Below are 26060 nucleotides of genomic sequence, written 5' to 3' on the forward strand. Positions count from 1 at the left end.
ACTGCACATACAGACCATGTAAAAATCTGAGAATCTCTAAATTTTGAGTTAACTGTAATAGATTTCGAAAAAAGGTACATGAACGAGATGATTCCTATTTTCAAAAGGTAGTTTAAGTCCCACTCTTCTGTCATCTCTCAGTTGATCCCACGACTTCTTCAACATGACAATTTAATAAAAACTACAATAAAAGACTGTGTATATCTTATACAAGCAACCAGCTGTCCAGTAAAACACGGTCCTACCACAGTAACAGAGGTGCTTATTCAGAAGAACAAGCACAGGAATGTACGAAATCCTTCAGCATCTTCCAGCCAGTGCACACTCTGATGTTTAATAAGGGAGAAAACCTCATGCTGCAGCCTTTTGCTCAGTGAGATCAAAACCATGATCCTTTTTACAGGCGATTCTGTTTATGAACCCTCTGTAATCTTTAGGATGCACAGTCTCTACTAAATGTGGCTGAAACTGAGCAACTATAAAACTAAACCAAACCCCCACCACAACAGAAGTATATACTCAAGGCCCCAAAGCTGCAAGACAACACTAATGAAGACAGAAATCTTGGTATTTTATATTCTGTTTGCTTCCAGTCAGAGGTTCATATGATCAAAGAAAAAGCAAGTATGAAGCCACAAAAAGTAATAACTTCTTTAGTGGATACAAGTCAAAATAAATGAGTAAGGTGCACAAAGATAAAATAAAATGAGAGAGAGAAATACAGCTTGCATAAAGACATGTTTTCAAACCACTTATTTAACCATGCAATTATTATCTGTGCTACACTCTGAAGTGCCTTTTGAGCAAAACAATTTACTGTATTATGCCCACTGCCTCTTGCCCTTTCACTGTGCACCACTGAGAAGAGTCCAGCTTCATCTTCTTTATCCTCTCTCCATCAGACACTGATACATATTGTTAAGATCTGCCCTCCCTTTAAATACTTCAGGGAGTATTTAAAACACAGTCTTAATAGTTTTGTTTACTTTTCCTAGTACAAAAGAGATTTCACTGTTTGAAATTAAAGGCAACTTAAAAAAACCCCACCAAACCCAAAAATAGTAACTTGTACAACTTGCTGAGCAAAAGAGTACGCTGGTTTTCAAAACATATGATGTTTTTATAAATTAAATCAGTGCTATGTTGTGTGATCAATCGCAGCTATAAAGTGTTAAATACAAGGAAGTTATGCCTTAAAGCATCAACCATTTACCTAATGAGAAGGAAAGAATATCCATTATGGGGAAAGGCACTTCTCTTCAAAAATTCCAGTAACAATCATCACTGCAAACAAAGCATTAAGCAAGTGGACTACCAGCCTGCACAGCAGTTCCTGGAGAGATGTATTTCTCCTGTATATGACTGGATGACTTTGTGACTTCTTTACCTGTTTTCCACTGATGTACTTTGGTGCCACCATGAGGTGCCTGGCCTATTATCGTTTTGAAATGGACAGGTCTATAAATATAAATAAATATAAACCAAACAAAACTCAAAGTATACTTTCAGACTACCAGTAAAGTTTGGCTAGGTTTGGTGGGCGGAGCAGTAAAATTGTGCTGGACTGCTGCATCACCAGTAAAATCAAATGGAATGGATTTTTAATAGTTTGGGGCAAATAATTCTTTAAGGTGCCTGTATATAATGAAGCATTACAAACCACAGTAATTCATATAAACTAGCTGAAAATTACTAATATTCACTACAGCCTGCCGAAGATACTTCACAATTGAGGAAAAGGGAAAATGTCCCATACAAAACTACTCTCAAATTATCTTACTATCTTTAAGATGTAATACAAATTTTCAAAGGGTTTACAAAGCATTAGCAGAAAGTTAAGCAGCTTTTCCAGACGTAGAAAGGAATAGAGAAAACATCAAGAAAAATAAAACTGAATTACGCTGACGTATTTTAGAAATTCTGATGGATATCCATCCAGAAGATGGATAAGCTTCTTTAGATGTTACTTTTTTTTTAGTAATTATGTCTAACAGGTTCACTACAAGTTATTTTTTACATTTTGATTCTGAAATGTCTTACTGGCACTAATGATGAAACTGCACTCATACCAAGAAGATGGCAGATAAGAAATACATCTTGTAAGGTCTGATGTGAGGACAAGTTTAGGCACTTTTCTTTATCTGTTTTGATATTTTTGTTTGCTTCCAAGTGACTTAAAAAAACACCTGAGTCTTGGTTTCATACAGCCAATTCCAAAATCTTATTACACGACTGCACAATTAGCTTGCCACAGTTCTTGGAAGTATTACAGACTCACACAACGTGTCTGTTAAAAGGTTTGAAAACATATCTACTTTGCCCATCACTGGAAAACTATTTTTGCTTGCAAATATTATGTGAATTGTTGCTCCATTCAAAGAGATTACAGCATCTTTAAGCAAACATGCCCATACTGCAAAAAACATGCAGGAAGCCATATACCATGGATAGCTTTTGACAATACATACAAAGTCTCTGCAAAGGTTTGCTGAAAGTCTCTGATGCTCAGGATAGAAATGTCTCAGAATCTGTGCATTCTACTACTCTATACCTGCACAGCCTAATTCTTGCTCTTTTGCTGATGACTGTTCTCTTTAAAAGTCTGCTAGTTCAAAATTGTACCATGCTTTAAAAAAATAAGAGACCTTGAGAGAAAGGTTTTCTGGACATTTTTTTCATCCATCAATCTCTGAAGTTTATTCCCTTTCCATACAGAAATAAACAAAGGAGATTATGTCTTGCATTTAAAGTGTTCACACTTACAGCCTGTTCCTAACTTCAACAAAACTTGTTACCTTTTCATCCCCTTGTTCGGGGACGTGGCAGAACCGACATCTTGGTCTTGTACACCCACGTGAAGTCATGAAATAGTATCTGCAGTATTTACGGGGCAAGTCAAGTGCATCGAGGATCTGCTGGACTGAATGAGAAGCCTGAAATAAAATAAAATTGCAACAAGTTGAAGAGACCAAACAAGTAGTACTTTTTGAAAGCAAACATGCTCTTTTCTTTTGAGAATTTCAAAATAACTACAAATTATAAAGAAAAGCAAAAAATATGGGATCTATAATTAAATCTCTGAAACAATCCTCACGTCTATAATGTCCTTGCAGCATTTCAAAGGGGACAAAGATCAATCTTGTCATGTCGTGTCAGAGTCTAACACAAAAAAAGCCTGTCTTGAAGACCACAGACAGGGACAATGCAAGAACTGCTAAATGAGGTGGCCAATGAGTAGAGAGGAGGAAGAAAGAGAAAGGTGACAAGCTCCTGCATGGCTCTGAGTAGCAGTCTGAGAATTCTGGGGCATCAATTTCCTTTACCCTTTTTCAGTGCCCAGTGTGATGGATAATGCAGGCTGTCTTAAACATGTGAAACCTTGTCTGCTTTTTAGTTCTACAAAAAATGATAAAGCAATAAGCATTTTTAAATTTTGCTTAAGCTGAAAGTAAAATCAAGAAATTGAAGAGTTGTCCCATCATCATTGATTTTGTTCTCAGAAACTGTATTTACTCAGTGACAATATCTTTAAGGCATAGAAACATAAACTTACATAGATTCATAATTTCTGACTCGATATATGGAGAATTGCCTGAATATTCATAAGAAATGTAGTGCCAAAGAATCAGAAATCAAAGACTTAATAACTCACAGTTGTGTTTTTCTCCATCCTCCATGGCTCAAAATCTCCAAAATTCTTCGATGTCTGTAAAGGACTTTTTCCTGATGGTTTGTAACCTAAAAATTAGGATGAGGGCAATAAATGGATCACATAATAAAAACGAATCATACTGAAACCACTCCAATTTATCATATTTTCCTTTATATTTATAGTTCCTTCAAGTCTCAGCAATGATTAATGGAAATTTGATTAATACAGTCTGAACTCAGTAATTTAAGTTACAGTTTTCTTAATTATCCCAGAAGTGAGACTTTACACAAACTTCAAGAGTAAGCACATTTAGTTTAAAAACTTCACTGCTTTATCCAAGGTTCCCAGTCTCTAACTTATAGAGATAAGAAATGGAACAAAAATATCCAGAAGTTTAAATTTCAAAAGGAAAAATAACCCACCCACTTTATCAGTAATCTTTGTGTTCCAACATCACTAGCCATAAATTTAAACTGTTTTTTTCAGAATTGAAATAAAACCTTTCATATTCTTATGTTTTAAGCAGAGCAGTAGCAAGCTTAAGCCCAATGTAAATTACTGGTTTCTTTACCATGAAACTTGGCTTTATAACTTTAATTATTATTGAATAACAGATTTCTTTCTTTGAAAAATGAATAATGTTAATGGAAGATAAAAGTTCAAATTTTCAACTCCATATCTAAAGAGAAATAAGAGCTTTTGAAAGCCTTGCTTTCTAGGGTTCCCATCTAGCCCTCCAAAGGAATGAGTGTTCAAAAGACAGGGTGCTCAGCCCTTTCTGACAAACTAGAGTTACTAAAGAGCATGAAATAATGAATGTTCTACTAGAGACTTGCACTAGGTACATGGTTCTTATTCTGCATGTCTTTCTAAACACATAGGGCTACCCCAGGATAGGAAGGAGAAACCTAAGGTTGAATAATTAAATATTTAATGTTACATACTGTCACAGTTGCAAAACTTTGTGCAGCGATGGAGGGCAATTTGATAAATTCAGGATTGGATATAGTTAGTGACAAGAAAGACGAAGAAAACAACCAACCACTAGCTGCAGAAAAACAGCACTAGGAACTTGATCTCAGAAGTCTTTCCTCTAGATTCTTGCCATCCCCAAAGCATAGAGTTTCTGATCAGGTCCCTTCTAGAGTTTCTACTCTCCTTGCTGACTGTAGGTCACACTCGTAGGGAAGATGGTACTAAAGTGAAATAGTCAATCCTGCCTGCACAGTTCTGGGAATAAATGGCTGGTTTGCCCTGTCCTAGCACAGGAACTCTTGCTTCGGCAACTGTTTTGAATGATTTTAAGACAAAGATTTAGAAGAACTCTTCTGAAGATGTATATATTTTAAGGCCAAAGACACGAGCAGTTTCAAACAACTGGAGTCTGAAGAAGTATTTCACAGTTGCTTTTTATAGCATGTTTCTTGCACTTCCTGAAAATATTGTTAAATGACATGATGATAAAATCGTTCTACAAGCTCAAACTAGCATCAGAATTTGAAACTAAGCAAGAACCTCTGTCACTGATCTTAATTCAGGAAATCCATGTTTATAAATATCTATATTAATCAATAATTCTAAAAACATTAATTCCCAAAGCAGCTGTTGCAAAGGAACAGAATACAGTACCTATCCATAAGTAACCAATTCCTGGTTTTCTCCATCTTCTACACCAAATAAACCATGCATTTATGTAAGGCTAAATGTCAGATTTGTTATGTGCTGTGACTACAGTTCCATTACATTATGATTTCCCTGGTGGCAGAGACACTGTAGAGGTATCTGTCCCAGGTGTGAAATATACTGAACATGAAGTGCTGTTTATTAAATCTACATAATTTCCTTGATCCAGCCTAGCACATGCCTCACAAACATTTGAACTGGCATAAACAACAAAATTCTGACCTTCAGCAAAGTGGGTAAATCACTTTAGCAAGTTTAGTTAACAACAACCAACCAAGACCTGCAGTCATGTTCTCTGACCACAAACAGAGAAAAACAAGTTACCTGCTGATGATGGTTCAAACGTAATGCATCAAACTACTAAGAACGAAGGCATTGCTGTACTATTGAAGTATCTGACAACCATAAATACCAGATAGAATGACTGCTATTTGACCCTACCAAATGGAATTCTGCTAAAAACCAAACCAAAACCCCTCACTAACCTATCATATGAGAGCTTGCAGTTTTGCTTTTATATATGCAATCTAAAATTCCAGCCAACACCTTCAGGAAACGAAGACTACCCGTAAGATTTTATAAGTAAATAAAGCACATGAAAAAATAAATTCTGGAGGGTTCACCAATACAGCATACAATACCATTTGTCCAGGATTTCATCACTGTAGGTTCACTGAAGATATTTACTTTCGGGCCATTCAGTGGTGATCCTGATAGCAATTCACAGTTCACAAGATCTTTGTATTTACAGTCACTGCTGAGCATTAAAAAAAAATTGTAAAATTCTTTAACTAAGTAAACAGGTGTTTCTCTCATATATGTATGCCTAAAAACACAGATTAAGTATATAAAACGTGAATTTCTTCCACAATTTATACAACACTTCAAAACTTGCTGTAAATTTAAAAAGCTAGCAGTCCCAGCAACTTGACTCTCATTACTCACATTGCCTGGTCCAATCTGATTATCATCTTAGCTCAGATTGTTCTGTCCTGGAGCATAACCATATGAAATTCAATAAATAAGTAGAAAAGGCACCTATGTACCACTTTCGGTTTTTTTGGTTTTTTTTTCCACTATGCTGACAGGAAGACTGAGATGATTTCTGTCATCTCTGAAGAAGCTGTTTACCATAGTCTGTTATGTAATATCTGCCAAAGAAGTAAACCACAAAGCTTTTCAAATTACATTTAAAGAGCCGACTGTTTTCTTTTCAAAAACCTGATTCTACTGGGCAGAAGATTTAGGTGATTTCAAAGGGAACTCCAATTCAGGACTGTTCTGCCTTTAACTATCCCAAATACGTTCATTCCAGATAATTAAACTGCTAAAATGTGACACTTTCAAAAATAATCTAAAAATATTGTTAGCCAAATACTTTGTATTCTCTTTCTTATGTGGAAACAAAGCCACAGGAAAAAAATCATCCCCTTTCATGAGATCTTCCTCCCCTCCCCCTTTCAATTAAGAATCCTGGTCCAGTACAAAGGACACTTCAATCTGCTTGCCTCTCTATAGAGACAGAAGCAGAGTTGCTATCCCCTATGAGGGGCACATTCTGGCTATTTAATACTTCTCACAGCCAAGATAATTCGAATTGTTCCTAAAGTGCAGGCTGTTTTTAACACAATTTGAAATGAAAATGCTGTGGCAGAGAAGACGAAATTCTATCTAATAAACCCAAATTCTTCAAGATCAGTCTTTATTTTTAAATGCATTGGGTTGGTTTCCAGAGAGAATAAAAATCTGCAGATTTAGTTACTCAGAAATTTCAAGTTACCATGTAAATTTTTTTTATACTTCCTTGTAATGGAAGCCTCAGGTCTGACAACAGGATTTTCATAGTAACTTACCTTCAGGATAACAATCTCAGATCTCTTTAATCTAGACATGAAACTACACACAATTTTGCCATGGACTGTAAACTATATAGCTCTGCCATCGATTTACATTTTTAAGTAACAGCATCACTAGAAGTGAAGTTTGTTAAATAAGAACAGCAACTCTGTTTTGTTCTACATGAAACTCTGCAATGGTAACATTTTTGAGTAAAACTAGAGAAAATAGTCTGACTCCAAATGAAGGCCTCTTCTTTAGAGTGCTGCATTTCAACTAAAGTAGTGAAGTAATGCAGAATCACTTGCACAAACATATTTTAATCAGCATAATCTTCTTATTCTATAGCATAAAGAAGGTAAATTTAAACAATATTTTACCAGGAGGAGGAGTTTGGAGCTCTCTAGTGGATTAATGAAAACACGCAGTATTCTCCACTAACAGACTTCTGGGACACCTCACACCTCTCACAGACTGTGACTGGTGTTGGGAAAAAACCAATACTCTCTATATCACCTAAGGTTTCTTGATTATTTTGAAAATTACTCTGTGTCCTGGTTCTGGTCAGGACAGGGTTAACTTTTGCAGTAGAAAAACTGTATTAAATACTGATGGTGTTTTGGTAAAAACATCATGTTTTGTTTGTACAGTAACTAAGGAACACCACAGGTTACATGAAGGACATTATATATACCTTTTTTCAGCTTCACTCTTTTTTTCTTGTTTAACATCAGGCACTCCATCTGCAAACTTGAACTGTGAAAATATCTAAAAGTTATTTTCAGGTACAGCCAAGCACTACTAAGCCTGTTATGCTTTACTCTACAGACTTAAAACTGTTAGTGATTACTGAAAGGTGTGATAATATAGCCTTGACTGTAGAAACTGTAATTTGGATTGTAGGGTTACTCTTACAACATGTTTTAAAATTGCCATTATGCTCTTGATCTTTAAAATGGTGACTGCTAACTGGAGAAAAAGTGATGTGATCATCTTGACTTCTCTGCTCCCACTGATAATCCCAGAAATTTTTAGGCCTACTGCCCAATTTTAACTGCGTCTGAGAGATGTGTAGAAACCCACAAAAGACTTCATCAAGAAACCCACTTCATCAAGTTTGATGAAATTTAAAGCTGTACCAGGGAGGAATTTAAGGCTTTTCCTCAGCTATATACCATGCTGTATAGTTAAAAAATCCCCAATTATATCGAGAAAATAGACAGCGCCAAATATATTTGGGGGCAAGAACCTGAAAGGACTAATACAGAACAAAGTCATGGAATCCTGGCTTTGTTTTGTTCATTACTCATGGAAGTAACTGGAACTTCACAATCTATCACAAATTTATGATAGCCAAAGAATTAGACATAGATGTGTTCCCATCAGATTTCCAAACTTCATTTTAGCAGTTCCCCAAATGTTTACAGTGCTTTCTCCACGGTTAGTCTTTGTCCTTCTCACAGGATTATCAATTGGAAAAGCCATCAAAAAAGCAAAATACAAAAATCACCCCAAATGGTAGAGTACTTGCAACAAGTGTTCTGCCTTTGCATTCCCTGCCCAAGCCGGCACAGCTGGTTTTCTGTCCACATACAGAACAGCAGGACACTGGTTTTATAAAGACAACACTATGAAGCAGCCCAGCTGGGAATGACCTGGCAACATCGCAACAAGTACTACACCTTCAGCAAACTGTACTATCTGACAGACCCTTTTAGATTCTCTAAGAGATCAAGGAACAAAGTGGTGCTCTTAACTTTGTGAATCAGATGTTAGCAGCCCAAATTCCATTTGCTGAAGGAAATGTTTCTATTCTTCTAAATAATGATTCTGAAAAGGAGATCGATTCTCTGCTGTTTGATTAACCGATTACTTATCAATTTTTAACCATGTGAATTTTAACTTACCCAGTATAAACCATTATCCACTCTTGGAGCAGTGGAAAACAGTAAATGCTATCAGCAGCTATGTCTGAGTGGCAGAGAGATGTAAATTCCAATCCCTTATTAAAGAAGTAAACACTATAAAACTTCAGCAAGTATTAAAAGATCTAGACTTATTATTTAGAAGGAGGAGGACAGAGAGAGTAGAAAGGTCAGATAAAGTCAGTAAGCATGAAAATGGCTTAACATTCCCTCTGAACTGCCAGGAAGTCAGTATGTTAATATGATGGCCCTTTTGCCCATGTAATGAGGCACAGAAGGATCGTCCTTGGAAGCATGATGGCTGTACAGCTCCCCAGCTTTCCAACACCATGCCATCCTTCACAGATTACGTGGTGAGAAGCATTTAACAGCAACTTTTAAAACTAGATATGTCATGTGAAATGTCACATGCACAGTAGTACTCTTAGGTGTTCACTGGAACAGTCATTTTCATACTGTTGGTGGTACAGCGTTAACAACTGATATAACAATATCCTGTTTCATTTCAAATGTGAACATGAATTACTAGTAACAACAAAAAAATCAAGCACAGATTACATTGTCAATGGCACAGAAATCTATGAAATGCTAATATCCTTTTTATTACAGGAAATTAAGAATTTTGTTGGTAAAACAACGTTAGTAATTGAAATTACCCAATTATGTGGACTGTAGTTTCTTAAACTATTTAAGTTTAAGCATAATTTCTCAGTACCTTTTCATTCACATCAAAACTCTTCAAAAGTTCATCCAGTTCACTCGGTTGCCCATCTTTAAGAAAGTCCTCAGTCACATCTCCCAAAGGACTGCTTCCTCTGGAGGAGTTGTGGGTTTTAATATCTTCAGCTAAAAATGTATAAACACATTGCTTTATGTGTTTCCCATGCTAAATATTACAAAGTCTTAATATTAATGACATTTAAGAACTCCTAGGACTTCCTAAATGTGAAATTTATAAGGAAAAATAGTTCACGTTTAAGACAGGAACCATTTCAAATAAATATCAAGTTGAATCTGCAATTAAAATTCTATCCAGGCTGTATGTACTATAATGGTCCCTGTAGAACAGTACAACAGGTTTATTTATAGAATATTGAATTCAGTATTTTAGAAATAAATTCAGTTAAGCTTTTTTATTAAAACCCAGTCAAAGATATGTGTGGTAATTTGCTCACAAAAAGACTCAGCCTTTGCTAGAAAAGGGCATAAGTTAATTGTAATGATACGATGCTCTGAGAAACTCCAAATTCCTGTAATACAGTAAACTCAGTAAGAATTCAGTGTCAGGAAAATTCAGCACCTTTTGCAGATGCCACAGGAAATTAATAAAACACCTGACTGCAACTTCCTGAAGCAGTTGTTTATGTACAACAGCAGTTCTGCATAGAAAAGAAATTCCCATGAATTAAATTTCAACTGCACTGCATTGTCCAGATGCAGGAAGAAAGAATCAGATTAATATTGGAAAGGCTTTTGTCTTATAGTGACTGATTTCTGTATGATCACCAGTACAAGACACATCTGGCAAAAGACAACACACATAAGATTTCCACTTACAAGGTAAAGAGGATTGATGTCATCCAGAATACTTTAATGGTAGTATTTTTTTCCCTGCTTAGATGGTGAAGCCACTGAAGCATGCAGCCATGACCTCACTAAGTAACACATGACACCAGAACAGTAACTTATTTTATTTACAAAGCAGTAAACAATTTTATTTACTAAATAAAATAATGCTAAATAATACATAAATACCAAACCCAGGCAATTTCTTTTGTTCTGTGCGGGTCTTTTTTAAAAGTCATATATTAAACATTAAGTTACCATGTGCATATTCATCTAAGAGTGTGATGTGACCCTAAGTTTCTCAGATCTGGGAAGGACTTACTGAAACCTTTTTCTTTATTTTAAGCACCACAAAAAGAATTAAAGACTCTAAGCCTCAAACTTCAATCGAACACAAAGTCAAACAACAAAGAAAATGCAGAAGTTACTAAACATACAGGACTTGCTCCCAGGTTTGGTTTCAGTCATCTCAGCATTGCAGATGCATGGTTTTTTACATCACCAGAGGCCTAACTGTGCACTTCCTCCTCAGGGAATTTCTGTTTTTTAGTATCTGAGCTCTTAAAACCTCATTACCTTTTATTTTGCCTTCTAATCCCTGAAGCCTGAAACCTTCCCTCCCCCAGATAGTCACTAGCCCCTCCTTTCTCTCCAGGAGACTAGATCTGCCCAAACCACTTCTTCTAGATGAACATAAATCATTAACGTGGAAAACCAGCACAAGAGGTACTGCCACAGACATCTTGCAAGCCTGCAGCGAAATCAACACATAATGGCAGAATGTCACATTAACAGTAAGCTGACAAACTGATACCAGAAAGGGAAATACTGTGAACTTTCAGAACCAGTCTCAGCACTCTGTGTGTTCTCCACTAGGTCAATAATGCGCTTCTGTTCAAAGTCAAAATCCTGTTCCTTCAGCCTATCTAATATATAGATATAATATATCAGATATAATTGAAAAGTAGGTCTGGTATGTAAGCTGTAGAAAACAAAACAAATCACATTCATATGCTGCCTAGCTGGACTGTTATGCTTTAAATAGGAAGAAGAAAAAACACCATTAAGTCAGAATTAACCTTCTCTTAATAAAAAAAAAAAGGCGTCCTTTAACAACACAACAGTGTCTCAGAAGAATGAGCAAAGCATCCATAAAAAGACCGAAAGGACAACCTGGAAAAAAAAATGATTACAAAATTTTGTGTGCTGATGAACACAAGAGAACAGCCAACTCTAAAGGTGAGCCAGACTCCAAAGCAGTATCACAGTACTGAGTGTCCTACAATAATCTCAACTACCAGAATTCCTAAAGTATCAGAGAGATGTCAAAAAAAGCCCACTAGCAAAAAAACCAACCAAACAAAAAACCCCAACCCCCCAGTACTACCAACAGACAGGTATTACAGAGAAATTACAAAGAAAATCCCTGTATCACTCAGGTTTGTACCATTTCGAAAGACGTCAATTTTAGACACATAAGGAAACAAACTGCCATTACAATAAAAAGATATTCCAGGAACTGACAAGTTCCTCTTTTTTTGTAGGGAGCACAAAGTCTAGGTTTTGCCACAAAACATCTTTGTGGTTACTTTCACGTTCTGATTACGTATGAAAAAATTTCCTATGACTCTCACCTTTTAGCACCAAATTGCAGGAATTTTCAATATCATTTGATATTCCAAATTCTTGCATGCATCTGTTTTGAACAAAAAGAGTATTTAAGATTTCCATCTTGAACAAAAACAAAATTAATGTACCACTTACATTAAGGTTCTCAGTAACAGTTTTAGCTATGGACAGAATCCTTACATACAACACACAAAGCACATAAAATACAAAGTAAGACTGTTCTTAACTTTTGGCTTTCTTATGTCCACCCCTACAGGTACACGCCTTAACATGTTAAGTAAAACCAAGACATTTCAAATCCCCAAATTTTCAGTAAAAGCTCATTATCTCAATTAATAAAATTAGGAAACTTTCTCTGTATTACAAATTATGGAAATACCGTGCTAATGAGCCAATTTATGAGTTTCTAGAAAATGAGATTTATAGTACTTTTATATTTGAGACCAGAGTAAATTTATATTCAAGATCATCTGCATAACAATATATCTTAAAGAGAGTTGCAAAAACATTTGTTCATAGATACTTACTTCACCTATTTCAAGGATAAGTTAGGAAACAGTAACTCTTTCTCCTTAAAAAAGCTTAGAAGTAAAAGTACCTGTTAAAGTATTATATACAGAATATATAAAACATCATCAGCACAGATTTTGGAAGCTCGTACCTGGTGAATGACACAACAGCAAGCTGTCTAGTAAAATGCAATAAAGGAAATTTGCAACAACCTAGTGAAAATGAAAAAGTTCAACAGTATGTGTAACTTGGAACTAAACAAACATTCAAGTACAGACAGAAGATATATTAAGAAGCAGAGTTTAGTAAGTTTCAGCAGGTTTGCAGAGATGGGAGGGATTACTACTATTAGAGCTCTTTGTAGGCTATTTCCCCTCTCCCCCACATTTTATGTGAAATGTAAAGTTTGAGTGCTTTTGCCTACAACTACTGACTTTCTTTTTTGCAAAACTGTCATACAGACAGTTGCAGAAAGCTGTCATCTTAATATACATTGCTTAAAACTGAAAATATTTTACAGCATCAAGAGACTGAAATCTTCACATTCAGGTCAAAAGCCACTTTCCAATCTTTACCAGATTCTGCTAATTGTGCAGTGTGAAATAGTTATGGAAATACTTTATTACTGCTTGTACAGAAGGTACCTAAAACACATACAGAAAACTACATTTATTACAGTACTTGGCATTTGCTCATCAGTCTCACAAACCTAGGAGTGCTGACAGAACAAGAAGTCATCAACATATTTTAGAGATGTAGAAAGGGAGATAGACCAGTCCATGTCAGAACGTGGGATGCTTTGTGGGCTTCTGGTGATTAAACAAACCTCTCTTTACAGCCCAAGTTACACATAGTGTTGTTTCCTATTTTGCATATGAAAAATGGATTCAATTTAAGGTTTTATTCAAAAGGAAAACAGTAAAACAACAAAGTCTCCTAAGAGCAAGAATGGCTCCTGATGCGCTTTCAAAGGTATCCACTGAACCTACTCTAGAGTTCTGTTGGGGCAAAATGACAGAGAGGATCCACCTGAGGTGTGCAGATTCCCCACATGAGAGAAAAGAAATACCTCAGGTGATTGATTCAAAACTCTGCACTATTGGGAGTCACCTAGGAGTAGGCAATAGAAAATAGTAAATAGAAGTATGCGTGAAAACTGAGTTTCACTGCCCCACTCAGGCCACGGGCCAGAATCTTTTCCTGATGACTGGCAACTAACACCTGGAAGTGACCAGCACTCATTCTTCTCTTCGAAAAATGCAAGTACCGGAGGAATGACCAGTCCTACTCATCCTAAAGGTCAGAACATGCTAACTGAATCAAACCATTCAGGACATACACACACAGAGCCTTTGCTGAACCTGCCTGAATAAAGACAGGACCTGTTTGTTCTACTTAAACCTACTTTTTCACAGGTACCAGTTCTGAGCATATGCACAAGTACAATTACAGTAGTTCAGCAACTTTAAGTCAGAGATGTGCAGCAACAGCCAAATCAAACCAGAACAAGACTTACCTGAATTTTGGACCTCAATCACTGTTCTGACCAGCTTTTGAAGGACAAGTGTTCTCATTATTTGAAAGCCAAAAATTATTATCCTTGAATTTACTAAAAATACCCCTCTGGCTTTTAAGGTCATGAACAGTTGAAGATGCAAAGTGTCAATGACTAAACATGTCTTAGTGTTTACATTCAAAGCTCAAGTGAAAGGAATCTACACTAATAGTAATGAATCCACTGTGGCCAAGAGTTGCCACTGAACACTTGCCAGTTACTGAATCAACCTGGTGCATCCTTCACACAGTTTCAGTGCTTTTGTTTCATAATTGAATAAAACGTATTACTTCATTACAGTAACTGGTGTTTTGACAAGCTGTTAAATCTCAGTTTTTTGTTGTTGGAAGAACACTACAAACTAAGACACCAGTTGTTTCCTTTACATTGCTGTTAAACTCACAAATAACACTCAACACATTTTTAAAAAGCTTTTTAACAACCCAGTTATACTTTTCAGCATAAGTTGCTTCTAGCAGAAACACAGTTCTTGCTGGTCTGTACCAATGCCAGACTAAAATACCAGTACATAAAAAGTAACATACTGAAGTCCATTCCCATGCATACATGTACTAAATAGCTTTAGCAAAGACCCAGATTCTTTCTGTGATGATGCTCTTATTAAACTGAAGGTAAATCGTAACAGAAGCTATGTATGGATAACAGCTAAAGAAAATACTCAGCTTGCAATAATCTTCTATCTAAAATCACCTAGATGACACATCTAGAAGCAAACAGCTGACATTACCCAAATGTTAAACAAAAGCTGTATATAAACTAATATTTATACAAATTAGAGATGCTTTAGAACAGCAGAGTTGTGACTCATCATTCTACCTGAACAGACTGGTGTTAGAAACTAATACTGCAACAATGCAAAACTGAGGATGCATAAAATAAGAAGCCAAAGAAGAAAACACAAACAGTAGTCTAGACCATATCTATAGAAAAAAAAAAAAGAACATGAACAGAGTCAATATTTTAAAATATGTAGTAGGATGTGAGTGTAATTCTAACAGCATAATCACTTTTTTTTTTAGTTGGCCAAACAAAGTTGAAGTGATAGTTGTATTTGGTGAAAGACAACAAAATAAACTCCCAGTATGAACTGCCCATGATCTGGTATTATCTGGGGATACCACAGTTTTATCAGGTAGCTTATGATAAGGTCTACTGCCTTATTTTAATGTTCTTATATTCAATTCATTAATATGTTCCTGACTGTTACCAACCATGACTAGTCACCATCTAATGATCTTTGCATCAAATTATGGAAGGTAAAAAGAAAAATAAGACAATTTTGCCTGCCTGTTTCTTTAGCAAATTAAGGGGAAATGCTAATAAACAAGAACCATGTATTCTTATTTTCCTTGGTTAATGGAGAACAAATTCACAAGATATCAGAAGAAAGCTGAAATTATGACTTCAAACAAGTTCATTTTTCATCTATCTAATGATCTGTAATGTTGCTCTAAGTCAATGTAATTATTAATTAAAGGAAGTATTTGCCCTTCCCTACAAGATCCAATAAAATTTTCAGTTACTATTCAGGTAAATTGCAAACCATATAATCATAAACAATACATGAGTGTAAAGGGCTAGGAAGTTCTGGTCCTCCATTCTGTGCAACAACTGTCTGAACAGTCAGTTGGAATCCACCTCTGGACAACCATTATTACCCTGGGTAATAATGCAAAATGTACAAATACAGCAAATACTAATTCTGATATACAAAGATATCATAGACACTGTACCCAAAATGAATACTCATTCTAATAAATTTACTATGACACAGTCTAGCTGCTTCTCAAGAAGTTGGACGTTGCTACTACAGACTTGCCCTGTTCTCCAGAGGCTTGTTTTGGCAGAAATTTTATTCCTTTAACATCTGAAAGTTTTATATTCTTATGTCCTGTTCATCACCACAAAAAAGATTCCTTTCCACTTTTGCACATGGGAGTAGAATGCAGAGAGTAAAAAAAAAAACCAAACAGAATGCATTTATAAGGTGGTTGGTACAACACTGAAAATAATTAAAACCTTATACAAAATATGGATAACATAAAGCCACCCAGAAAGAGCACACAAAGAAAATTAAAACACCCATCCCAACAAGAAAACTCATTTTCAGAGGAAAAGCTTGTATTATTTTCTATCTAGACTGTGCGTTTTCATTTGTAAGATGAAAAATTCAATCTTAAAACTCTTCCACTGAACACAAGTATCAAACCTTAGAAAGAAAACAGACTAGACAATCAATGAGTTCATCTACTCCGTGAAGAACTACTACCTCATTTACAAAAGTCTGTTTCTACTTCAGACTTCTCTTCCTCTTTCAGTGACTTTTACTATCATCTCAAAACCCAGAAAAACATTAATACCTAATGATTTCCACCGGGAACTTGTTGAATAAAGATGCAGGATCATAAACATCTGTAACACTTTAGCCAAGTTATGCATTTGAAAACTATTCACACGTCTGGGGACAGGAGAAAAATAGGGAAAGAGAATGGCAGAATGGAATACTACTGTAGGGACAACCATTTACTCTTACAGATCCAGCAAAAAAATAAGCTATCGAGAAAGTAATGTTATTTCTAACTATTATACCACTTTACAAATAAGAAAAATGCCCCTCAAAAATCTGCTATCTCAAATCAGGTCATATTAAGAATAATACTTCCAATTATCTTTGTTTATATTTTCGTATTTCACTTCACTTGGTCTAAATCAGTCCTTTAGGACTATGTTTTACTTTGACCCAGTTTATCCAAGCTCTTATGAAGAACAAATTAGTTTATCTGCATTCAGAATACTGACATAGCTTAATCAAATTTGACACTTAGAAGCAACCCAGAAATTATTCTTTAAAGAAGCCTGACCACTACAACCAAAGTATATTGATATGAGAAAAAAGTACTTAGGAGTATTGTAAGAAAAAAAGAACTATATGCATACCCAGAACTATTCTCAACCGAATGTCTTTTTTCTGAGGTAATGGGAGACTCAGGCTTTGTGTCTTTAATGCATATATTAGTAGAGGACACTTTCACTGGGCAATTCTCACATGCAAGGGCTAGCTCCTCTTCATTACTGCTTCCAAAAAGATCAGGGTCATCCTGAATCACATCAATGACAAGAATATCTTGCTTGTAAGCTTCAAGAATATCTGGTGAATTTTGACTTTTATGTTGTGAAAGAATCTCTTTTGATTTGCTATCATCATTTATTTGCAATCCAACAGGGTGGTCAACTGAATTCCAAGAATGATCAGGAAAACTAGGTTTCAGCACACATTCAGAACCGGAGAAATCAGGCACAGATGACTCTGGTTGTCCATCAAGAAGAGGACGCCGATATGCAGAAAAATTTTCGGGGAGCACAAATATCCCATTTGAGAAGTTTTCAGAGCCACTGTGCTGAAAGTCCTTACTGTCAATCTCACATGCTGTTTTCTTTACAGAAGCTGTAGATGTAGCATCACTCATGACAGGAAGAGGGTGCTGCTCAGAATTTACCAGCACAGTCTCTTCACCTGTCTTCTGCCTTCTTGAAACACCAGTGCTTTCAAGCTCTAGTGGACTACAGGTTTTTCTTTCAAATGAATGGACAGATTTCAATTTCCTGGATTCAGGCTTGTTTCTACATAAAGGAATTCTGAATTTTGTCAGGTTTTCAGGGTTGAACCCTTTAATTAGCTTTAAATCAGAAAATGTCTGGTTCACAACTGACACTTTAGAGCTAAAGTTTATTCTATTTGTGTCACCTGTAGATGTGCCTTTCTGGACTGTCACAGACAAGTTTCTTTTTGTTACATCTTCTTCCTTTCTATCTTTTTGTTTTGTTGTACCCTTCTTGACTGTCACAGACAGGTTTTCAGTTGTTACATCTCCTTCACTTTTTTTTTTTTGGTTTTTTATACCCTTCTTGACTGTCACAGACAGGTTTTCAGTTGTTACATCTCCTTTGCTTTTATTTTTTTGGTTTTTTATACCCTTCTTGACTGTCACAGACAAGTTTCTATTTGTTACATCTCTGCCATTTTTATATTTTTGTTTGGTTGTAAAGTTCCAGGTTCCTTTAACTTCTTGCACATCGTCATGGTTAAAAGCCAAACCACTTTTATCTGCATTAACTGATGATTCCCCATTTTCATTACTCGTTCTCGAAGTCTTGTAAATATCTACAGAAGAGGATTCTGGTGTTTCAAGTGAAGTCTGACATTCAGTATTTGGATCAATTCTTTTATGTGCAGATTCTTTTGTAATTTCTGCCAATGACACAGGCAAATCCAACTGTCTCAAACTCCCACTCACACCACTACCTCCTACAGTTTTAACACTGCTTTTATCAGAGGAATCCTCACAGGCAGCTTTGAAAAGTCTTTTTCCTTCTGAGATGGACCCATGATTTTTATAAACCCATTCAGAAGTCCTGGCACAAGATTCAACAGGCCAAACTTTTTTACCAGTCATGGGTACTACTCTTTGACAGGTAAACTGCTGAAATTCCTTATTCACATTGTTCAGTTTTCTCCCTGTCTTGCTTTTGTGACAGTCACAAGTATCATGGACCTGAGCTAGTGCTCTCAGGGTACCTGAGGCAGCTGACTGATGTGCCACAACCCTTGAATTTTCTCTTTTTGCTACTACAGAGAGCTCAGACCTCTTCTTAACGGCATTTTCAAATGCAGGTGCTTTGGTACTACTCTTCGTTCTCCAGGCTGATATATTTTGTGCTTCATGAGTATTTTTTCCCATATGAAGATTTAATTCATGATCACGTGAATCTGACAGAGTATGATTTAGTCCTGAAATTGCAAAGGAGCTTGATACTGCAACTGCTGCTTCTGCTTGTAACTCACACTCACTGCATTCATTAGCCATGCCTGTGAAAGCATTCTGCACTTCCGATTTCTCTGTGATTTTCATCTTTTTTCTAGGTTTCCTACCAATATTCCACTTTTTTTCCCTTAAACACTTATTGCTTTCACTCAGACAACACGAAAGACAGCCTTCTCCATTTTCATTTTTTTCTTCATTAGATGATAAACCACCTTTTACGGGTGATATCTCATTTGGCATTCTACTATTGCTGCAAACTGTATCACTCACTTCTACAGTACCATGGGCTACATGGAAGAATCTATTTAATTTATAACTGCTGGTAGTTCCACTAGTTGAAAGCTTCACTAATGTATTGATGTAACTACAGTCTTCTAATCTCACATATGGATTCTTTTCTGTTGCACAGAGCAAGCCACTACAATGTTTAAGGGCATTTCTGCAATGTTCAGCATCACATTTTACAGATGTGTCCACTTTTTCAGCTGGAGTCAAACTTTGCAAGTGCTCGATTTGACCATTTCTGGGTTTTCTTTTCTTAGGCTGACTTACTTTATACTGCACACCAGACTTTTTTGTTACAGCACGGCATAGAAAGTTCTCGCTTTGAGTCCCACCTAAAGCAGCAACCATGGGAGATTCAGAGTAGTGAGATTCCGTTTCCTTAGAATCTTCTGATCTGTTTTGCTCTGTCTTTACATTCTTCACAGCCTGTGAAGTACCGGAATCTTGCTCGATTGCTTTCAACTGTTCCTCTGCTGATTAAAAAAGCACAGAAAACACTAAAAGACTACCCTATTGCAATATTTTATGAAGAGAACAACAAGAAAACCAAACCCCAACATTCAAGGCTACTAAGAACATGACAAAGGATAAGGCTAAGATATTTCTGTAAAGTTTTACCATTTTTTTAAAATGAACACGACTAGCAGACTTAAAGTCTTATTTTAAGAAACAAATGCAAAGATTAACAAAACCTTAAGGCATCATTAAGGACATTGCAAGTTGTATATTTGTTATACATTCCACAGAGGTGGAAACCAAATTAGAGCAAGTCTGGCATGAAAATGCAGATGCTGTTTGCACACTCAGCCTTAAAATCTTTTGTTTACACAGTAGATTCTCTGTAATAGGAAAGCTTATTCAGAAGAATATATTTCAGATACAGAGTCCAACCAAATGCATTAGACTGAACAAGATCCAGCAAAACTACAGGACTTGCACTTTTAGACTACTACTTTTTATTTCAAATACAGATTATGCAAAAAGCAGTACATCTGAAAATTCAGACTAGAAAATGTACTCAAGAACATGCTAGTAGATGTAGGTTTTTTTAGATCTTAGGTTTCAAAGATACAATTTTGATCTCAGTTTTTCAGAATATGGTTTCTAGATAAAACATTTATTAATAATCTACAGTAAATATCTGTCATTTGAATGTACCCATACTGAAAGTAAGAAGAATGTCTTTTAGACAATCATTGTGGAAAAAATAAATTTTTAAAAATCCCCCTTCAAAAATTGTTCCAGTTTGATACAACAGTCCCTTAAAATGTGAAAATACAATCATTGTTTCTACATATTTTAGGATTTTAGAGAATAGTAATTAAAAAGCAAAAAGTTTTGGAAAAAAACTCCAGTATCCTGTAAAGGCAGGCAGTGAAACAAGACAGCATGATACATATTCAAAAATAAATGGACAATATACAGATTAATGAAGAACTGACTTATTTTGGCTTTGTTGAAACTACTGCCTCCTTTCCTGCTTTTGCCTGACCTTCTCTGAAAGAATGGGCAGACTGCTTTTAAGAGAAGCAAATTCCAGTACTCCTTACCCAGGGCCTGTTGCTGCCAACACTCCTCCTCTCTCCCCGTCACCCTTCCTCCCTCCTGATACCCCCCCAAAAGGTAACTGGTCTCCTCTCCTTTATGTTAAAGGCTGCTTCTTCTTCAAGAAAAGCCTTTCATCTTTCTAAAAATCTGTTTTCTTCCAAGACTTCTATTTACAGTACTTTAAAGCACACTCCAGCTCTTGTCTCTACACTTCTTGAACTAAGTTAACAGCCAGTTTTTAAAGGTCATACTGCGGCACTAGTCCTTGTTCTGGGAGCCCAAATTCTGCACCTGTACTTCTACAGTGGGGCTCTCCAAGTGCTTACCATTTTCCCCTGGGCTGTCTGCTCCTTTCCGAGGGACTGAGCTCTGCCACTCTTCTTTCCTGCACCACTTGTATGTCTTTCGTCTGGTTGGTGGTTCTTGTCCATCTACGCTCTGTACCAGCGCATTTCTATCCCTCTTCCTCATATTCACAGGTCCTTTCCTGGACTCTGGACACCGTGCATGAAGTTCTAGCAAAACAGAACTACCTTTCTTTCTGGGACCGTATAGTTTTGGTTTCATCAATGATATCCCGCCTTTCTTGCTCAAGCATTTCTTTTCTTTCTCCTGCGTCCCTAGTTGTCTTGATCCAACTAAAGGACACCCATTCAACTTCTCTGGTATATCAATCACTTTCTGATGTTTTATTTCAGTCATGGCTTCCTGACCCCCCAAATTCTCCCTAAAATCAGGGATTTGCCTATTCTGCATCATCATTGAGTCAGTGCATTTCCTTTCAGTACTCCATGTGACCTCTCTGGGTCGCAGCCCTTCTGGTTCTGGAAGACAGGAAATGCAATATCTCTCTGCGCTCTCAATTTCCTCCTCTGAGGATGGAATTTGTAATTTTATATCCATACAGCCGTATTTCCCCTCTTCTTCTGAACTCCTTGAATCCTCTTGGAAAACTGAGAGGTCCACGTGGTCTGAGCAATGTTCTTTCCTCTCAATCCCTTCTGAGAACTTATTCTGCAAAGGAGTTCCTGAGAAAAACAGCTGTTGACTTTGCCCTGTCCCTCTCCTTACAGTCTCTTCACAGCCTACTGCTGCACCCGTACCTGCTGCCTGCCGATCTTCACACTCGGCTGCGTCTGAAATTGGCGGAGCTACACCGCTGCCGCTTCTGGCGGCCCTCCTGTGCTGTATCCCCCTTTTTTTTCCACCTGGGAATTCCCGGCCGTTCTCACCTCGCTCCTCCTCCTGCACGGGCAAAAGAGGAGCAAACTGCCCAAAGGAAGCGCTGGCGAGCCTGGCAGCTTGCGCGCAGGTAGGTAAGGGCTGCTCTGCTTTTCTCTTCCGCGCCAGGCGAGGACTCCGCTTCGCTACGAGCTTTCTCCCTGGCTCACACCCTGCACCCTGGCAGCCGGGGCCGGCGCCTTCCGAGCCAAACGGCCCCACCTCGCTGGCCGATACCATTTTCCCCGACCTCAACCGCGGCATCTCGGGGGCGCGAAGACAGCAGCAGAACCCACAAAACCCGCTCGCAGGTGCACCCCAGCGAAAGCCTGGCACCCGCGGCGGGCACAGGCCCACCTCGTAGGGGAGCACAACCCCTCTCGGGCCTCACGGGTCACCCGAGGGGGCCCTGGCTGACAGAAAAGCCAGGCCGCTCAGGAAAAGCCCACGGCCACAGGCGAGCCCCTCCCGACAGCCCCCCCCCCCCCCCCCCAGCCCGCAACAACCCCCTCACAGAGCAGGGCGGTGGAGGAAGAAGCCCCGCGCCTCCCCAGACTCAAGGCAGCCGCTGACCGCAGCCACCTGCGACACCCTCTCACCCTCTACCCTCGTCCACCGATCCGTTTCTCGACGCCTCCTCCAAGCGCCGCCTGCCCGCCCGCAGGGCCGAGCTGCCGCCGCGGCGGGTAATGGCAGTAGCGGCGTAAGAGCGAGGCGCGGAGCCGTGCAGAACCTGACAAAAGCCCCGTCCCCGCAGCGCTCGCCCTCCCGCCGAGCCAGCGGTGCCGCCCTCACGCCTAACCCCCACCGCCGGGGCGGGGCTCAGCATGGGGGTGGCAAGAGCGGCTCCTCCGCACCGCGGGGATTTGGTGCCGGCAACGCTGGGCGGGGCGGTGGCGCTGTGGTTTGGGTACAGCGCCGTAGTGCTGCTCCTACGTTGCCCGAAGCCCCGTGCGAAGCTGCCGGGCTCGGCCGCAGCCGTGGCTCATGGGGCGCCCGAGGTAACGGGGTTCTGTGTGGAACTGCCACACCGTCCGACCAAACGCCCGGCTCGCCCCGAGGTGAGAGTCGCGCAGGAAAATACCCAGGCTTGCCCGTTCCTTCAGGTGTTCCGTCCAGCTCAGTGAAGCAGCATTACCTGCCTCATGCACAACGCTTCAGGAGCCCTCCAACTCTCCAGCACTGAGGGGTCATGTACTTGTTCCACGGAATCACAGAATGGGTTAGGTTGAAAGGGACCACAGTGAGTCATCTGGTCCAACCTGCCTGCTCAAGCAGCATTGTGTTCCTTAATATCTCCAGTGGGATTGCTCTCTGGGCAACCTCTTTCAGTGCACCCGCACAGTAAAGACATTCTTCTTCATATTCAGGTGGAACTTCTGTGCATCAGTTTCTGCGAGTTGCTTCTTGTCCTATTGCTTGGCACCACTAATAGCTTGGCTCCATCTTCTTGGCACCTCTTGTTTAGATACTTAAAAACACTGATGAAGTGCCCCCTCTCTGAAGGCTGAAGAGGCGCAGCTCCCTCAGCCTTTCACCCTAAGACATGTGCTCCGGTCTCTTAATCATCTTTGTAGCCCTCTGCTGGACCTGCTTCAGAAACTCTGTGTGTCTCTTGTACTGAGGACACCAACACACACAGATTCTCAGGGCTAGTGCTACGAAAAACATCACTCAAACAGATTATATAGTCAGAAAACAATAAAAGTCAATGTTTGGGCTTTGAGTGGGGTGACAGTTTCAACACAGGTGTAGAACACTAAAATTTCAGGACCATCCACCATGCGATAATGTAAACATATAGAAGTTAGTTTACAAAACCAATGTTGTACAAAGATTCAATCTAAGCAGCAGGTGCTATGAAAATCACAAGTTATTAAACTTAATAAGGTGATACTCTAACGCCAACAATGTAATTGGCAAAATTGCACATGGTTGGTAAATGACCGTGTCCTGCAAGCAGTCCCTTTCTGTTCACAGATAGTCTCTGAGGGATCAAGTGCCTTATTCAAATTCTTTTCACTCTGGCTTAGTGCTTTCTGGTGTTCACATCTAATGCATCCTCATTTGAGACCTGTGCATGGAAATAAGGTGCTCTATGTCACAGCTTTCTGGAAGTGCAGTACAATGGATGTAAAACAGTAGTTGAAGGGGCATATTTTACTAATTTGGCATTGGCTCACTCTGTGACTTCAGCCCATGTAACTTTATCTCTGCTTCTCCATCTAGAGGTAGAGATAATACATCTCAGTACAAATAAAGACAGAAAACAGTGGATTTTTGGTAAAAGCTCTTCATAGGTAAAGAAAGAACAGACAGGCTGGGAAATTGTTAACTTTCATTTGCTTACCATCTTCTTAGGTTGCACGTACATACTTAAGTACAACAAATAAGTCAGTGAGTGGTTAACTAAAGCTAATCAAAGCAGAAAATACAGATGTCTTAGTATCTCCATTGGCTCTGTATTGTGCTTCTGGTCCTTGAGGCAGAAACGACCCAATAAAAGGGACTTAACACCATTTATCATTGACAGTGTTCTGCAAGGCCAATATTACAAACTTAACCATTTAACCTTCTCCAGTGTGTAACAGAGTCTTTTAAGCTTGACAGCGAGATGAGGAAGAAAAAGATATGCTGAAAAGCAGTAGTAAAGAAAATCTGGAAGAATGGCATATAAATTATCTTACTGCTCTCCAGTGTAATTTTTAAGAGTTTAATATTTATTCAGTTATTTACAATGATGAGAACTCTACTCAAACCAGGTTTTCATAAAATGAATAAAAATTTACTTGAAATGAATACTAATTAAAGACATTCTTCATTAAAATCCTTTGGAAAAAGGGCTAGAGCTTCAGAAAGGACACTTTGAAGCAGCTGTGGATTATGTTAAAAAACAGATTGTATTCAGTTTACAATACGGCTAAAAAGAGGTAGTATAAACATCGTCTTGCAAAGTGGATCAATTTAACCATCTTTTAAAAATACTTGAAAGAAGAGAGATTTTTAATATGTAGACATTTAAAGAAATTCTGTGTTAAGTGTTTATTAAAACTCTAGGTTATTAAAGTGGAAATAACTTTAAAAAATAAGCAGCTTAAGGAGGAAAAATGAGTTGTTTTCACATTCCAACAACATTTGAATTAATAATACTACAGGGAAATGTTCAAACTTTATTTTTAAATTATATATTGTTTAGAAATAAAGGTAAAAGCTTGTTTCTCTTGAGTTTTGTAGTCCTGTATGTCAACATCTAAATGCCATATCTAGGTTTTAGAACTGATTCAACTTTTGCTGATCTATTGCTTAGTTTCAGTGATTTCTCGTTCATCATAGACACTTAAAGACAGTAATAGAAAGATGAGGTACTGAGTGAATGAAAGTAAAAAGGGAATCCTAGTCCCTGAAACATTTTTTGCCCGGAATAATCAGTACACTCAGAGGTGCCTGGCAATTTCCAAGCAGGAAAAATGAACTTGTGTGACTACATTTATATAAAGTCCATAAAATTATTTTTTTTCTCAAAGGAGTGTGTGCACTTAACTCCTGAAACAATATAATTTACATTGCTAGTGTGGAGAAATTGAGGCTGCAGATCTAACAATGATACATTTGAGTAATCTTCCAGAAGTTTTCAAAAGATTGAAATTTATAAACATATAATCCAGCTACATAGGTGAGCAAATCATATAATTTTTTTGTTGGGCTCTATTTTAGACTTTGCTAATATACTCACCTAGCAATAGGAATTAAGTTGTCTTTTTGAGCTAGGGAAGTGGAAAGAATTAACTTGAAAATGAACTGGGCTT

The 26060-nt window shown here is 37.9% G+C and overlaps 1 protein-coding gene across 7 annotated transcripts in view; it reads right to left on the minus strand.

Moving 5' to 3' along the window:
• TOPAZ1 (testis and ovary specific PAZ domain containing 1) overlaps positions 1 to 22739 on the minus strand; it is a 41469-nt gene extending 18730 nt beyond the window's left edge. For 3 of the 7 annotated variants that reach the window (XM_027639038.1, XM_027639032.1, XM_027639037.1), the window contains exons 1-8: positions 21360 to 22739; positions 17315 to 19958; positions 12297 to 12358; positions 9812 to 9942; positions 7866 to 7927; positions 5977 to 6089; positions 3653 to 3738; positions 2796 to 2933 (exon numbers count right to left, since the gene is read on the minus strand). In XM_027639038.1, coding sequence (XP_027494839.1) covers positions 2796 to 2933; positions 3653 to 3738; positions 5977 to 6089; positions 7866 to 7927; positions 9812 to 9942; positions 12297 to 12358; positions 17315 to 19958; positions 21360 to 22518 — 4395 coding nt within the window. In that variant the 5' untranslated portion in view covers positions 22519 to 22739. The remainder of the gene's footprint in view (positions 1 to 2795; positions 2934 to 3652; positions 3739 to 5976; positions 6090 to 7865; positions 7928 to 9811; positions 9943 to 12296; positions 12359 to 17314; positions 19959 to 21359) is intronic. The other 4 variants (XM_027639036.1, XM_027639035.1, XM_027639033.1 and 1 more) reach the window with 4 other exon arrangements.
• Between the last annotated feature and the right edge of the window lie 3321 nt (positions 22740 to 26060).

Source organism: Corapipo altera, unplaced genomic scaffold, assembly GCF_003945725.1.
Source record: "Corapipo altera isolate COAL_440 unplaced genomic scaffold, ASM394572v1 44, whole genome shotgun sequence".
Taxonomy (NCBI): domain Eukaryota; kingdom Metazoa; phylum Chordata; class Aves; order Passeriformes; family Pipridae; genus Corapipo; species Corapipo altera.